The 14191-nt window shown below is 45.6% G+C and overlaps 1 protein-coding gene across 1 annotated transcript; it reads right to left on the bottom strand.

The window, feature by feature from the left end:
* Nucleotides 1-7451: 7451 nt before the first annotated feature.
* Nucleotides 7452-13921, bottom strand: LOC119338769 (very-long-chain 3-oxoacyl-CoA reductase 1-like). The gene is made up of 6 exons (XM_037611006.1): nucleotides 13812-13921; nucleotides 11884-12173; nucleotides 11748-11782; nucleotides 10728-10981; nucleotides 10532-10601; nucleotides 7452-7754 (listed from the first exon to the last, which is right to left on the bottom strand). The coding sequence occupies exons 1-6, from the start codon at nucleotides 13919-13921 to the stop codon at nucleotides 7452-7454; spliced, it is 1062 nt and encodes a 353-aa protein (XP_037466903.1).
* Between the last annotated feature and the right edge of the window lie 270 nt (nucleotides 13922-14191).

Raw genomic sequence — 14191 nt, forward strand, 5'->3', positions numbered from 1 at the left:
TAGGGTTTGGGCTGCGGATCGTGGGGGGGGAGTGGTGTGCGGGGGAGAGGGGGGAGTGGTGTGCGGTGGGTGAGTGGTGGCATTCGTCCACTGATAGGTGGGCCCGCGAGGAATTAGGCCCACATGTCAGTGTCCTCAACAACGTGTGGTGTAGGTGAGGGGAGCTGCTTTCGGGTGGGTGTGGGTGGCGAGAGGATGAGGGTGTGGGCCGTTGGATCTGGCAGTATCCGACGGTTTGTAATGCTTGATCCGCGTGACATGCCCATAGACCAATCAGAACGAAGTGCGGGCTTATGACCATCTAAAATTGCCGTAATTGATTAACAATAGGCGCTACCAACACAGCACCACAACGCCCGGCGAAACTCCATTGCAGCGTGAGCTCCAACGCAGCACCATGATGCCCGATGGTAAGTTTCCTTCTCTTTTTATGACAATGTTAGTTAAGTTTTCAAATAATTAGTAGTGTTATTCCTTGAATAACGAAAAATCAATTTTCCATTTTTGGAGTGCCCAAAAAGAGTTTTTTTGTGAAGGACCTGCCATATATTTGTTGCAAAATTGGACCAAATCAATTTTCTAAAATACTAGGACATATTTAATGCATAATTGACCAAATGGTTGGGTGTCAAAAGCTTTTATCCACCTCTCGTGAAAAAGACAACTTTCCGCCGATTTAGCTGGAAGCGGGTCAAATTTGAACTGTAACTGCATTATAGTTTGCTCTTTATTTTTTCCAAAAATCATTTCTAGGTACATAAGTATCTATTTAATCAGAGAAACACAAAAAAATTCCAAGATTCAACCACTAGCTAGGAACGGTCATTCCCGCCGTTTTGACCGCATTTTAAAACGGGCATAAAAAATTCAAAAAAAAATCAAAAAATTGGGAAACATTCGCATTGTGTCATCATATATGGCCAAGTTCCTAGGAAAAATAACAAACTTGTAATACGGCAATTATTTTAAAAAAGTGTTCTCAGAAACGAGCTATCATGTGTGGAGATCAATGGCTTTCAAGCCAAATGATCAATCTTATGGCCACATTCATGGCATAGTTTGTTCAAATGATCTCATATTGTGCGCAAGGGTGCATATTGGAATGGCAAACAATGTTGCTTAAGGAAGTTTTCATTTTCGTTGGACGAAAAAACCATTTTCCATTTTTCGAGTGCCCGAAAGGAGGTTTTTTTGTGAAGGAACTACCAAATAATTGTTGCAAAATTGGACCAAATCATTTTTATAAAATACTAGGCCATATTTAATGCACAATTGACAAAATGGTTGGGTGTAAAATTTTTTGATCCACCTCTCGTGAAAAAGACAAATTTCCGCCGATTCAGTTGGAAGCGGGTCAAATTTGAACTGCAGCTGCCTCATAGTTTGCTATTTATTTTTTCCAAAAATCATTTCTAGGTACATAAGTATCTATTTAATCAGAGAAACACCAAAAAAAATTCCAAGATTCAACCACTAGCTAGGAACGGTCATTCCCGCCGTTTTGACCGCATTTTGGAACGGGCATAAAAAATTCAAAAAAAATCAAAAAATTGGGAAACCTTCGCATTGTGTCATCATATGTGGCCAAGTTCCCAGGAAAAATAACAAACTTGTAATACGGCAATTATTTTAAAAAAAGTGTTCTCAGAAACGAGCTATCATGTCTGGAGATCAATGGCTTTCAAGCCAAATGATCAATCTTATGGCCACATTCATGGCATAGTTTGTTCAAATGATCTCATATTGTGCACAAGGGTGCATATTGGAATGGCAAACAATGTTTCCTAAGGAAGCTTTCATTTGCTTTGCACGGAAAATTCATTTTCCATTTTTCGAGTGCCCGAAATGAGGTTTTTTTGTGAAGGACCTACCATATATTTGTTGCAAAATTGTACCAAATCATTTTTATAAAATATTAGGACATATTTAATGCACAATTGACAAAATGGTTGGGTGTCAAAAGTTTTGATCCACCTCTGGTGAAAAAGACAAATTCCCGTCGATTCAGTTGGAAGCGGGTCAAATTTGAACTGCAGCTGCCTCATAGTTTGCTATTTATTTTTTCCAAAAATCATTTCTAGGTACATAAGTATCTATTTAATCAGAGAAATATCAAAAGTTTTCCAATATTCAACCACTAGCTAGGAACGGTCAAGCCCGCCATTTTGACCGCATTTTCAAACGGGCATAAAAAATTCAAAAAAAATCAAAAAATTGGAAAACCTTCGCATTGTGTCATTATGTGTGACCAAGTTTCCAGGAAAAATAATAATCTTGTAATACAGAAATTATTTTAGAAAAATGTTCTCATAAATGAGCTATCATGTGTGAAGATTCATGGATTTCAACCCAAACGCTCAATCTCATGGTCACATTCATGGCATAGTTTGTTCAAATGATCTCATATTATGCACAAGGGTGCATCTTGGAATTCCAAACAATGTTGCCAAAGGGAGTTTTCATTTTCTTTGCACGGAAAATTCATTTTCCATTTTTTGAGTGCCCGAAATGAGGTTTTTTTGTGAAGGACCTACCATATATTTGTTGCAAAATTGTACCAAATCATTTTTTATAAAATATTAGGACATATTTAATGCACAATTGACAAAATGGTTGGGTGTCAAAAGTTTTGATCCACCTCTGGTGAAAAAGACAAATTCCCGCCGATTCAGTTGGAAGCGGGTCAAATTTGAACTGCAGCTACCTCATAGTTTCCTATTTATTTTTTCCAAAAATCATTTCTAGGTACATAAGTATCTATTTAATCAGAGAAACATCAAAAGTTTTACAAGATTCAACCACTAGCTAGGAACGGTCAAGCCCGCCGTTTTGACCGCATTTTCAAACGGGCATAAAAAATTAAAAAAAAAATTAAAAAATTGGAAAACCTTCGCATTGTGTGATTATGTGTGACCAAGTTTCCAAGAAAAATAATAATCTTGTAATACAGAAATTATTTTAGAAAAGTGTTCTCATAAATGAGCTATCATGTGTGAAGATTCATGAATTTCAACCCAAACGCTCAATCTCATGGTCACATTCATGGCATAGTTTGTTCAAATGATCTCATATTGTGCACAAGGGTGCATCTTGGAATTCCAAACAATGTTGCCAAAGGGATTTTTCATTTTCTTTGCACGGAAAATTCATTTTCTATTTTTCGAGTGCCCGAAATGAGGTTTTTTTGTGAAGGACCTACCATATATTTGTTGCAAAATTGTACCAAATCATTTTTATAAAATATTAGGACATATTTAATGCACAATTGACAAAATGGTTGGGTGTCAAAAGTTTTGATCCACCTCTGGTGAAAAAGACAAATTCCCGCCGATTCAGTTGGAAGCAGGTCAAATTTAAACTGCAGCTGCCTCATAGTTTGCTATTTATTTTTTCCAAAAATCATTTATAGTTACATAAGTACCTATTTAATCATAAATACATTGCTTGGTGGGGATACGTCGAGGTTTGGGCGGTGGCTGAGGGCCCCAACTCAAGAGCGCGTAAACTCGCATGCCCGTCGCGTGGTCACCGCGTGACCGTGGTGTTGCCATGTGTTCTGGGCAGCCTAGGCATGTCTAGTGGGTTGAGCACTCCCCAGGTAGGTGCTAGGAACAAAATTACAACATAAGATTCTCACGAGGAGACCGATCGATGCTCAAACATGAATTAGCGGCCAAGTGTTTGATTAGCGGTACGGGAAATGTACATGGCTAATGGGCGTGAGTTTTGGCTGAGGATGATCAGTTACTAAGAAGACCGTCTTCACAAATTTTCAGCTCAAAAGGAGGACCCTAGGTGGTACTTGCTTTGCAAACCACCACACTGGACATAAATACGAATGTTGAAGCTCGGCTCAAAATAATGAATGGATTGAGCTGGCATTTGGTGGAGGATGGTTATTTGGGCATAGGAAAGTACTGTAGAAAATGGATACTATTTGGACATGCCAAAGTGGTACTTCCTTCACAAACTGTTACTCTGAACAGAATAGGAAAATGAATATTTTTGAATTATTTTTGAACTAGGCAAGGAATGTTTTTACATATTTGACGAAGATATGACCCAAAGAATTTATGAGATTTTTTTGGGAATTTTGGGAATGACAGAAATATAGGTTGCTTCACAACCTAGGGCAAAAACTGCCACATGGACATGACACATAGGCAAAACTGATGAGGTGGCGCCTAGTCATAGCAACCCACCATAATTTACAAGGCTATGACCATCTATATTGGTCGTTAACAACTAGAAATAAGGCAGCGGACTAGCGCTGTTAGCTTTATGACCATTTCATGTAAGGAAATTATGACCTTTCTGACCAAAATGGTCGCAATGGTTTAGGGTTTGGAGCCCCTCGAACAGCTTTTGACCAATTGGTCTCAAATGGTCATAAATCTATGACCAATTCTTCCAGGGTCACTGACAGAAGGTCATAAGTTGACATATTTCTTGTAGTGAGCGGTGGTGTGAAGCAGTTTGCTCCCCGACGGCAAAACGGCGGCGGAGGGCGACGGGAGTGGGAGGGGCTGCGTTGCTGGGCGGATGTGAAGGCGGCGGCAGCTGGAAGAGTCGCCAGCAAAAATGGGCGACGGCGTCGGCGGCGGAGGAGGCGGGTGAGGGTTGCTTGTTGGCCGGGTGTGAGACAAGAGGCCAATGTGCCACAGACCAGCGAGCCTGGGGACAAGAGTAGGTGAGCGCGGGTGTCCGCGTCGACGCAAATCCAGCTCAAAAATGGGTCGGAAATGGGTCGCCGGCGGATGAAAAAGGACGCGTGTCCGTTTGGGTCGGCACGTTGGGCTGCCTTTTGTGTCCGCGCTGACCCAAACAAACGGCCGCGCATGAAATGAGTCGCTCCATTGAAGTTGCTCTTATTGTTTTATTGTTTAAGAAAAAAGGAGTGCTCTCCGATAGGTTTGTGGCAAAATGAAAAAGAATCAACTACCTTTTCCTAAACACGTGTGCAACATTTGCATTGTACGCCCTCTTTGTCAAACAGGCCTAATTTGGCAACGAAATTTTGGCAAAACCATAGTATTCCAAAACCTCAATATTTTAATGTGTGGACAATAAATACTTTAAGCTCAGTTTTTTCTTAGTATTATAAGATTACTGCAGTTTTTCAAAATACCATGGTTTAATTTACCGTGAGTTGTTTGGCAACCACAAAAAATTATAGTATTGATACTGTGGTATTGTCAAAACCGTGGTATTTTCTCTGCATTAAAAAAAACCCCAGCCCTCTTTTTTAAAAACAGAGCACACGAAGGAAGCACGACTGTTCATTATCCTTCCTCGCACACAAGTCGTTGCCCTGAAGATCGTCGGCCATGGGACAAGCCAAGAGAAGGCAGCGGAAACAAAAATGGCGTCGTTCCTACTCTCACTTGCGCTTCTCCTCTTCTCGTGCACGCTGTGCATCAAGTCGGCATCTGGCCACCTCATGCTCAGATTGCTCATGCCATGGTTGTGCACGCTGCTGGCTGCAACTCTAACTCCCAACGCACTGCTGGATGAGTCTGCGCAGGCCTTTGTGTGCGATCATAGCCACGCCGTACGTGTGCCTTGCTGCCATGTCGCGGCCTTGCTGCCATGTCGCGGCCTTGCTCGCCGCTGCTTGCTGTGCGTGCCTTGCTCCAAAACGTCGCCCCATGCCTCAGCGCGTCACTCTTGCCGCTGCTTGTTGTGCGTGCCTTGCTCCAGAACGTCACCCCATGCCTCAGCATGCCGTGCTCGCCGCTGTCGGTCAAGCCGCAACCAAGCCAGAGCGAGGCCGCACACTTCCATGCCGCACCGCCGTGCTCCCGCTGCAGCTGACGCATAGCATGCAGCCGTGTCTATTTATGCATGGCCGTTCAGTTTGCAGCCACTGGTCGGCTAAGATCGTGCATGTTTGCAACTACTATGAAACGGCTAGCTAGCTAATTTATGTCGTTGCAAACATGCACCAGCCAAACACTGTCACAGTATTCCTGATACTACAAAATACTTTGATATGTCAAAATTGTGGTTTTTAGTTCCTGTAGACAAAAATACTGCAGTTTTCAATAGAGTGAATTCCACTTTTTACCCCATATTTATACATTTGTGACACTAATTACCCCTTCGAGTGAAAATTCGTCTAGAATACCCCTTTTAAAATCTTTGGACCCTCGTTTTTTGATGCGTGTCCATCAGGTAAGGTGTGAGGTGACGCCCTGTATCCAAAAACATGTGGACGGCCACAAGGAGTGGAACAGATAGACAAGAGAAGCTTGGACAAGATCGCCAATGATGCCCTCCGATCCTTACAGTTTTTTTTTACGAATCAATGACGCAACATGCCGATCCTATCGACCATAAACAAACAAAATGTAAAACTGGGGTAAAACCGTGTTAAAAGTCTCCAAAATCTGACATTTCGATAAAAGTTCCACTAAATAGGGTAATATGTGTCACAAATGTACAACTACAAGGTAAAAAATGGAATTCACTCTTTTCAATACTATAATTTCTGCAGTAATTTGCTGTCAAACACAGCCTTAGTATCTAAAAAACGTAGTTTTTTCAGTTTTGGTAAAACTGTGAAGGCGTTTGGCAAATGGCAGTTTTATTAAGTTTCTCTGATTCTGACCGGTTGTTCTGTCGTTGCATGGATAATCTTGATCATACCTAAAGCCGGGCCTAATTTAGCTGCACTCACGGCTGGATCAACTCGTGCTAACGGCCGCCGTATGCATGCTAGGCATGAGCACGTTCTCTACTACTCCTACATGCTAGTATACATTGTGAGTTATCTGTTGTGATCCATCAAAGACGGAGCATTGTGACAGGGACTGAAGGTGCAGCTCGCGTGTCTAGAAGCAGTGGTAAAAAGTGGCCAAGACATAAAGATCAAGGGCTCTCATAGGAAAACGGAACCTGGAAGCGTTATACGGCTGCTCGCCGACCTGTCGAATATCTGGAAGAGATCGGGAGCAACACACCCCTTACGTGTTTTCGGTCGGCGCTAAGTCATCCGTGCGTGTACTCTGGCCAGATAGATCTATCATCTAGCAAGTATTGGTCATAAGAAGATGGACTCAGAGAGGCCAATGAGCCAGCGTTTCTCAATTTTAAAAAAAGAGGTCCCGACCTCTTTTTCAAATACTACAAAAATACCACAGTTTTTGAGATACTATGGTTTCTTAAACTGCAGTATTTTTTCTATCCAAACACCTCAAAGTATTTAATACTGAAGTTTTTTCAGAAACCACATTATTCCTACAAAACTTCAAAAATACTTAAGCTCCCAAACACACCCTAAATGTTGAATGCAACTAACTAACGAACGGTGAAGGTGCAATACGTGGACAAATAATTGCATTTCCTCTGCAAAATACGTACATGATTCATTTCATTGGGAATTCAGTTATTCCAACACTAGAACGTGTGGTTTGTGGAACACAGACATATTGTACAAGAGCACCAGGAATTCACTTTAGAGTTGTTGGCACGCCGGCGCGACGTTTCGGCGGTCTCTGAGCCAGCGCTCTGTGCTGCAGGTGCTCGCGCATGCGGAGCCAATCGTGGACGAAGTCCGGAACGACGGCGGCGAGGCACCACAGGAGCTGGTGGCCAAGGTTGGGAGCGCAGAGGGGCGGGCCGTGGCCAATCCAGCGCACCGCCGCGCTCGCGTACGCGTCGGGCGTCGGCGCGATGAGGAACATAGAGAGGCGCCCGGCCCGCCCGGTCTCCGCCAGCCTTGACACCATCCTGGTCGCCACGTAGAATGGAGCCTGCACGAGATAAAGTGCTAGCTGGTTAGCGAGAGCGTGGTGGAGCTCAGGTGTATTAAGGCGTATTGTGACGGTGTTTCCAGGTCTTTCTACGTTATCTTTCAGTTGCATAGTCGCTTGCGTTCTATGTTCCTTGATTATCTTGGGATCAACTATGTAAGAAGACTACCTCATCATTTTATATCGTTCGGCCGTGTACTTTATGTAATTGTTGCTTTACATATAAAGCAGAATCAAAGCCTGTTTCGAAACGCGTCCATGCTCATGGTGCAAGTATGCCAATGTACCACGAAGGAACCATTTTTTAGACATCTCAAAGGGAAAGCTCCCACTATCTTCTTTAAAAAAACTTTTTTAACTTAAATTGTCAAAGTTTCACAAAATGTTCCTGAAATCAATATTTTTCAAAAATTCAAAAAAGTTCACGTTTTTAGAAAATGTTTAGGAATTTCTAAAATGTCATGCTTTTTAAAAGTACCTCAGAATTTCAAAAAAAGTCCCTGTTTTCAAATATTGTTGACAAATTATAAAAATGTTTGAAAATGTCTGTGTTTTCACAAAATTCATCAGGATTTCAAAAAATGGTCCAGTTTTAAACTTTGTTCATAAATTTAAAAAATGTTCATGTATTCGAATGTTTTGGGTGGAATTTAAAAATGTTCATGTTTTTAAAAAATGTTAGCAATTTCCAAATTCATTTGCGTTTTGATTCTTTTACCTTTAAAAAATGTTCATAAATTTTAAAAAGAACTTGGAAGTTAAAAACTGTTCATAGCTTGATGCTACAGTATGTTCGCTACAGTACCAAACTAGTATGCTTTTTTAGTAAAGCCAAAATTAGTATACAGTGGTCTGCTCGCTACGGCAGCCTCTAATGGTCCATCCCAGTTGCGCTCGCCCTGTGCGTCGCGGCTTTGTTTGACATGAAATGCGTCAAATAGGAGTCACCACGTTCACTTTTTCCTGAAAAACAGCTACCTAAATAGGCCGCTCCATTTCCAGCCCATATGGCTGGTGTGGATTTTGTCCAATTATTTGTCGCATTGAGCGGCAAATAGGACAACTCAACCTATTGGAATAGGGGACTCTTAATGCTTTAATTTTTACCGGAAAATTGAAAGAGATGATTCGGTGCACTACAAAACCACCAAACAAGCATAACATTCAGCCCTCAGAGGAAAAGTAATCAGGCATGATTTTATACTGGTTTCAAAGACTAAAACAGAAGGGGAGCCTTGGTGTAGTTGTAAAGCTGCTGCCTTGTGACCATGAGGTAACGGGTTCAAGTCCTCTTACTTCAAAGTAGGAAAAGGCTGCGTAGTATAGACCCAAAATGGCCGGACCCTTCACCGGAATCTGCGGAAGCGAGAGCTACATGCATCGAGCTGCCCTTTTTTGACGACTAAAACAATGAACTAAGTTGGTCCTAAGAAACTATGATATAATAGACGGTCAAAAACATTTTCATTTTCAGTACTTTGATCTTTTCGTCTATATATTACCCGTCTAAAGGATCAAACGCCTTTACCAAACATTCTTTACACATGGGATATTTTGGGGTTTCCTCTTTCTTCACAGTGTCATGGAATTGTAAGCACTTGGAAATTTGCTCTTGTAAATATATCTTTCCCTTTCCTATTTCATGTCAACAAACTATCTTTTCTTTGCAGACTTTTGTTTTCTTTCTCGATAATATTAACCCGTTTTGTTCTACTCATTTTTTCATGAGGAGCCATATGTTCTTTGTCCGGTTTAGAGAATATCAACTCATGTTCTACATATACCTATATGAATTCCTCATTTTCATTAAGTATATTTTGCATTTTTATTTAAAGTAATCCGGATGCATTTTTTATTCCAAAGGTTGTCAGAAGCCACCGGAATGTACTTGAGGACATGCAAGTGTTACCCATTCTATAGATTCTTCTGCCATTTTGACCGCAAAATTAGTGTTTTAAATTGAGTTTTGAAAATATGTGTTTCCTTGTTCTTTATTATCCAATATTGTTTGTTTGCAATGTTATAAGCATCTACTACAGTGTTGTCAACAGGTCTCTTTCTTTATTTGCCTATAACTATTTTAGTGATGACTCACATAAAGACATATGCCCCGGTTTCTACTTTCTCCTATTACTCCTAATTTCAGCAACTGTTCAATGTGTATTTTAAAGTCTTCCTTGTCCTTTGGGGTGACATATTATGTACTCCATCTGTTTCTAAATATAAGTCTTTCGAAAGATTCTACTATAAACTACATACGAATGTAGTCTTCATAGTGGATCTTCAAAAGGACATATATTTAGGAACGGAGGCAGTATTTATTGTGTTTAGCTTACCTATTCTAGATTTTTTTTATCCCAGTGGTTCATACGTACTTCTCCAATAATCTGGATATCTTCTAGTCTTTGAACAATCATCTCTATATAGGGAAACAATTCAGGACCTCACTGATTCACATGATTTCTAAAACGCATGAATAGAAAAGCACACGAATAGAGTGTCATGACATACATGATTGTATGATCGTTTGATTTTACGCAGGAACAACGTTTGTTTCCTTACGTGAGTTTGGAAGTGGATGGAAATTTCCCTACCAAATGTGGGTACAAATAAATCCTAAGAAAAAAATCTTATGGATTGCAATCAAACAGCCAACGTGTATGAAAAGTTCATAAGAATTAGAATCCTCCATTTTTTGCATGGAATTCCATTAAACCAAAGGGACTCTCAGATGAAGCTAAATATGCGTCGAACATGTAACGGGCAATATATATTGCCTGGCATTGCACATCGATCCCTTTGCTTCTGTACTCAACGTAAAGGCTCCTGGAGAACTGAGCAACATACCTGCTTGGAATGAACCACCCACATGTAATGTAAGCAGAAAAACCAATCAGTCTCACAGTCTCGCTCCATCCATAGGAACTAAATTTGCTCCACCGTACCGAAATGCCCCGCTTGTGTAAGACATACCTTTTGGTGGCGGCGTACATGGTGTGCAGGGGGAAGGAGGGGATGGCCTCCGACGAGGCTGAGCCCATGTTGACGACGGCGCCCCTGCCCCGCTCCACCATCCCCGGCAGCACCGCGGCGGTCACCTCCGCCACCGCCCACAGGTTCACCCGCATCATCCTCACACACGCCTCCACGTCAGCCTCGTGCAGGTACACTGCACCCGGCTTCGCCACCCCGGCGTTGTTCACCAGCACTCCCACGCACAGGCGGAGCTCCCGGTAGGGCGAGGCAGGGCGCCCGCCCTACCTTGATTTTGCGCAAAACGATTTCTACAGGTACGCGTACGCTGTCGCTGTCTGGTTCTATACCTCGAGTCACCGTCGCTAGAGAAAAAAGAGAACCAAGAGAAACGAGTGGGCCTAGTCGCTCGTCAGATTCTGTCATGTTATTTGGGCCCATGTAATTTGGGCCCATGAGTTCCTCCTGCTGGGCACAGTTCGCTACGCGGAACGGACAAAGCAATTGAGCCCATCCAGTTGATCAGTCGCACGCACAAGTACACAACGCTATCTCTTTTCTTCTTAAAAAAACACGCTATCTCTCTTATTGAAAAAAACACACACGCTATCACCTAAAAAAACACTCTATCCCTCTTTCTCAAAAGAAGACATGCTCTTTTTTTCCTAAAAATAACCGCGCTCTCTCTCTCTCTGAAAAAAAATACACCATGCCATCACATGGAGAGCTATAAATTTCTACATTTTTATGTTGTGAATTCATGATGTAAATTTTCTGAGAATAGCTTCGCAATCTTTGATAGCATTAAAGCTTCATTATCCATATGTTTTCAGATTTATTTAAATATGCTTGCATTTTCTGTTTTATTTGAATTAGTTTAAAATCACGTAAAATTGTGAGTGTACTATTATTGTGTAAAAGCTATTTTTGATATTGCATCACATCATTTATTGGCCTTTAGAGTCCGCCCCACCTTAAATTTTTTTCGTCCTCCGCCACTGCTCCCACGTTCAGCCCCGCCACGGCCTCTCGGAGCCGCCGCATCGCCTCGTCACCTGCCGCCGGCGGCGGTCACCATGAGAGTGATGAAGCGACTCGTTGCTATTTGCTTCTGTGCCGTGCTTGAGTTTGAGTAGTATAGTACAAGTTTAATTACCTTGGGCAGTAGAAACGAGCGAGAGGTCGAACACCACGTTCTTGGTATGCACGGCGTGGCGAGATCTGACGGTGTGAGAGATCTCCTTGAGATTGGCGGCGTTGAGGTCGACGAGCACGAGGTTGAGCCCCCGGCTGGCGAGCTCCAGGGCGACGGACCGGCCGATGCCGGACGTCGGGCCGATGACGACGGCCCAGGCACCGTAGCGGCGCCGGAGGTCCTTCGGCCGGCGCAAGCAGAGCGCGAGGTAGGCGAGGAACCGGAACGAGAATGCAGTGGCGTAAGGGCATCTCCAGCCGCGCCCCCAACAGGCCCTCCCCAGACGATTTTACCGCGCCGGCGCCAAAAAAAGGCTCCAGTCGCGCCCCAGAAGCCCTTTTTCGCCGGCTCGGGCCAAATCTGGTGCCGGCGGACCCAGGACGAACCCGGCGCCCTGGGGGGCGCTTGGGGAGCCGGCGCAAGCGAAAAAGGCACGTGGGCCCACCCTGAAAGCGACCCGAGGGTCTTTTCCCGCCGTTTCTTGACGCTTTTCTCTCGCATCTCTCCCGCTCGCTCGCCTTCCTCCCGCCATTCTATCCCTTTCTCCCGCCAAACCTCCTCCCGCTCGCCGCGAAGAAGCACGCCATGCCGCCGAAAAAGTACGCCATGCCGCGCGCGGCAGCAACCGCGACTGGCGCCGTGGTCCAGCCGAAGCAGAGGAAGCCGAGGGCGCCGCCATCGAAGCCACCGGGCCTGTCGAACGCCGAGTGGAGGGTGGAAGTTCAGCGGCGCGAAGCGGTCACCGCCAACAGGCGGAACAGGGCCATAGCCAAGAAGGCCCGCGACAACGCGGCGCGCGCGGCGGCGTCTTCCTCATCGGTCGACCAGGCGGGGATGAATCCACCCGTCGTCAGCCACGCCCAGTACGCGCCCTGGGGACAGCAAGGCGCCGGATCTCCATGGGGTTCATCGTCGCCCGGCTACGCCGACGGCGACGCGCACGGCGGGTTCAACCCAAACGTGACCTTCCCTCATGGTCACCCCGCTACGCGCACGCCCTCGCCCGCCTTCGTCGGCGTGCAGTACCCTCCATACAACTACTCGCCGCCCGCCTCCTACGCGTCCACACCGACGTCCCATCTCTACCGCGGACCGCTACCCTTCTCGCACCTCGGCGACGCCGACGACACGGGAGCCGACATGGACGACATCATTGCGACAGGATCGACCGCGGCCGCCGAGTCTCCCGGGTTCGCCACCCAGGACGAGATAGTGGACCTCAACGGCGACATGGAGGCCGAGCTCGGCTACGTCTACGGCGACGACGCGCAGGAACCCGAGGAGGAGGAGGACGAGGAGGACGAGGAGGAGGAGGAACCGGCTCCTGTTCCGACAAAGGGGCGCTAGAAGAAGAAGAAGCGGGCGACTAGGTCAGGCGAACCGCGCATCAAGTGGACGTCCAAGGAGGAGGAATGCCTCGCCGAAGCATGGAAAGTCGTCTGCCTCGACCTGACCACCGGCGCGAACCAGAGCTTGGACAAGTACTAGGACCGCATCAAGGCCGAGTTCGACGAGCGGAAGCTCGTCGACCCCTACTTCAAAGGCGTGTACATGCAGCGCGGCTCCAAGGCGATGGCGAACCATTGGGGGCGTATCCAGTTGGCGTGCAACAAATGGCATGGAATCGTCGAGGAGGTCGCGGCTCGCCCGGAGAGCGGCGCCAGCATTGAGGATCAGGTACGCACGCCGTTCGCCCGCATATCTTCGTCCCCTACGCCTGCCGCCCGCCAACTGTTTGTCTCTCCGCGCAGCTGCTGCGTATGTTCGCCATGTATCGGGGCGACAACCAAGACGCCGACTTCAAGCACCTCCACGTCTACAAGCACATTGACAAGTGCGAGAAGTGGGCGGAAGTCCGGCGTGCCCTCGACAAAGCCAAGGAGACATACAAGCCAGACGCGACGACCCCGGGCGCGTCAGAAGGACGGCCGGACGGCCACAAGATGGCAAAGAAGGGGAAAAGCGCCGATGCGGCAACCACGCGAGTGCAGGAGTCCATCGAGCATTGCCTCGCCGACGCCCAGGCCCGGGCCGTCCTACGCGAAGAGAAGACCAAGGCGCGGTGGTCGTCGCTTATGAAGAACAACGCCATCAAGCTCGACCTGCTCCGGACGAACGTCGCCGCGAAGAAGAGGAACACCGACATGGCTTTTCTGATGAGCGGGGCGGACATGCTCCAGAGCAACGACGAGAAGCTCAAGGCGTGGTACCTGGTGCAGCGCGGCCTCATCCTGAACGAGCTGCCGACGGCAACGCCGATGACGCCCAC

This window comes from Triticum dicoccoides, chromosome 7B (assembly GCF_002162155.2).
Source record: "Triticum dicoccoides isolate Atlit2015 ecotype Zavitan chromosome 7B, WEW_v2.0, whole genome shotgun sequence".
Lineage (NCBI taxonomy): Eukaryota > Viridiplantae > Streptophyta > Magnoliopsida > Poales > Poaceae > Triticum > Triticum dicoccoides.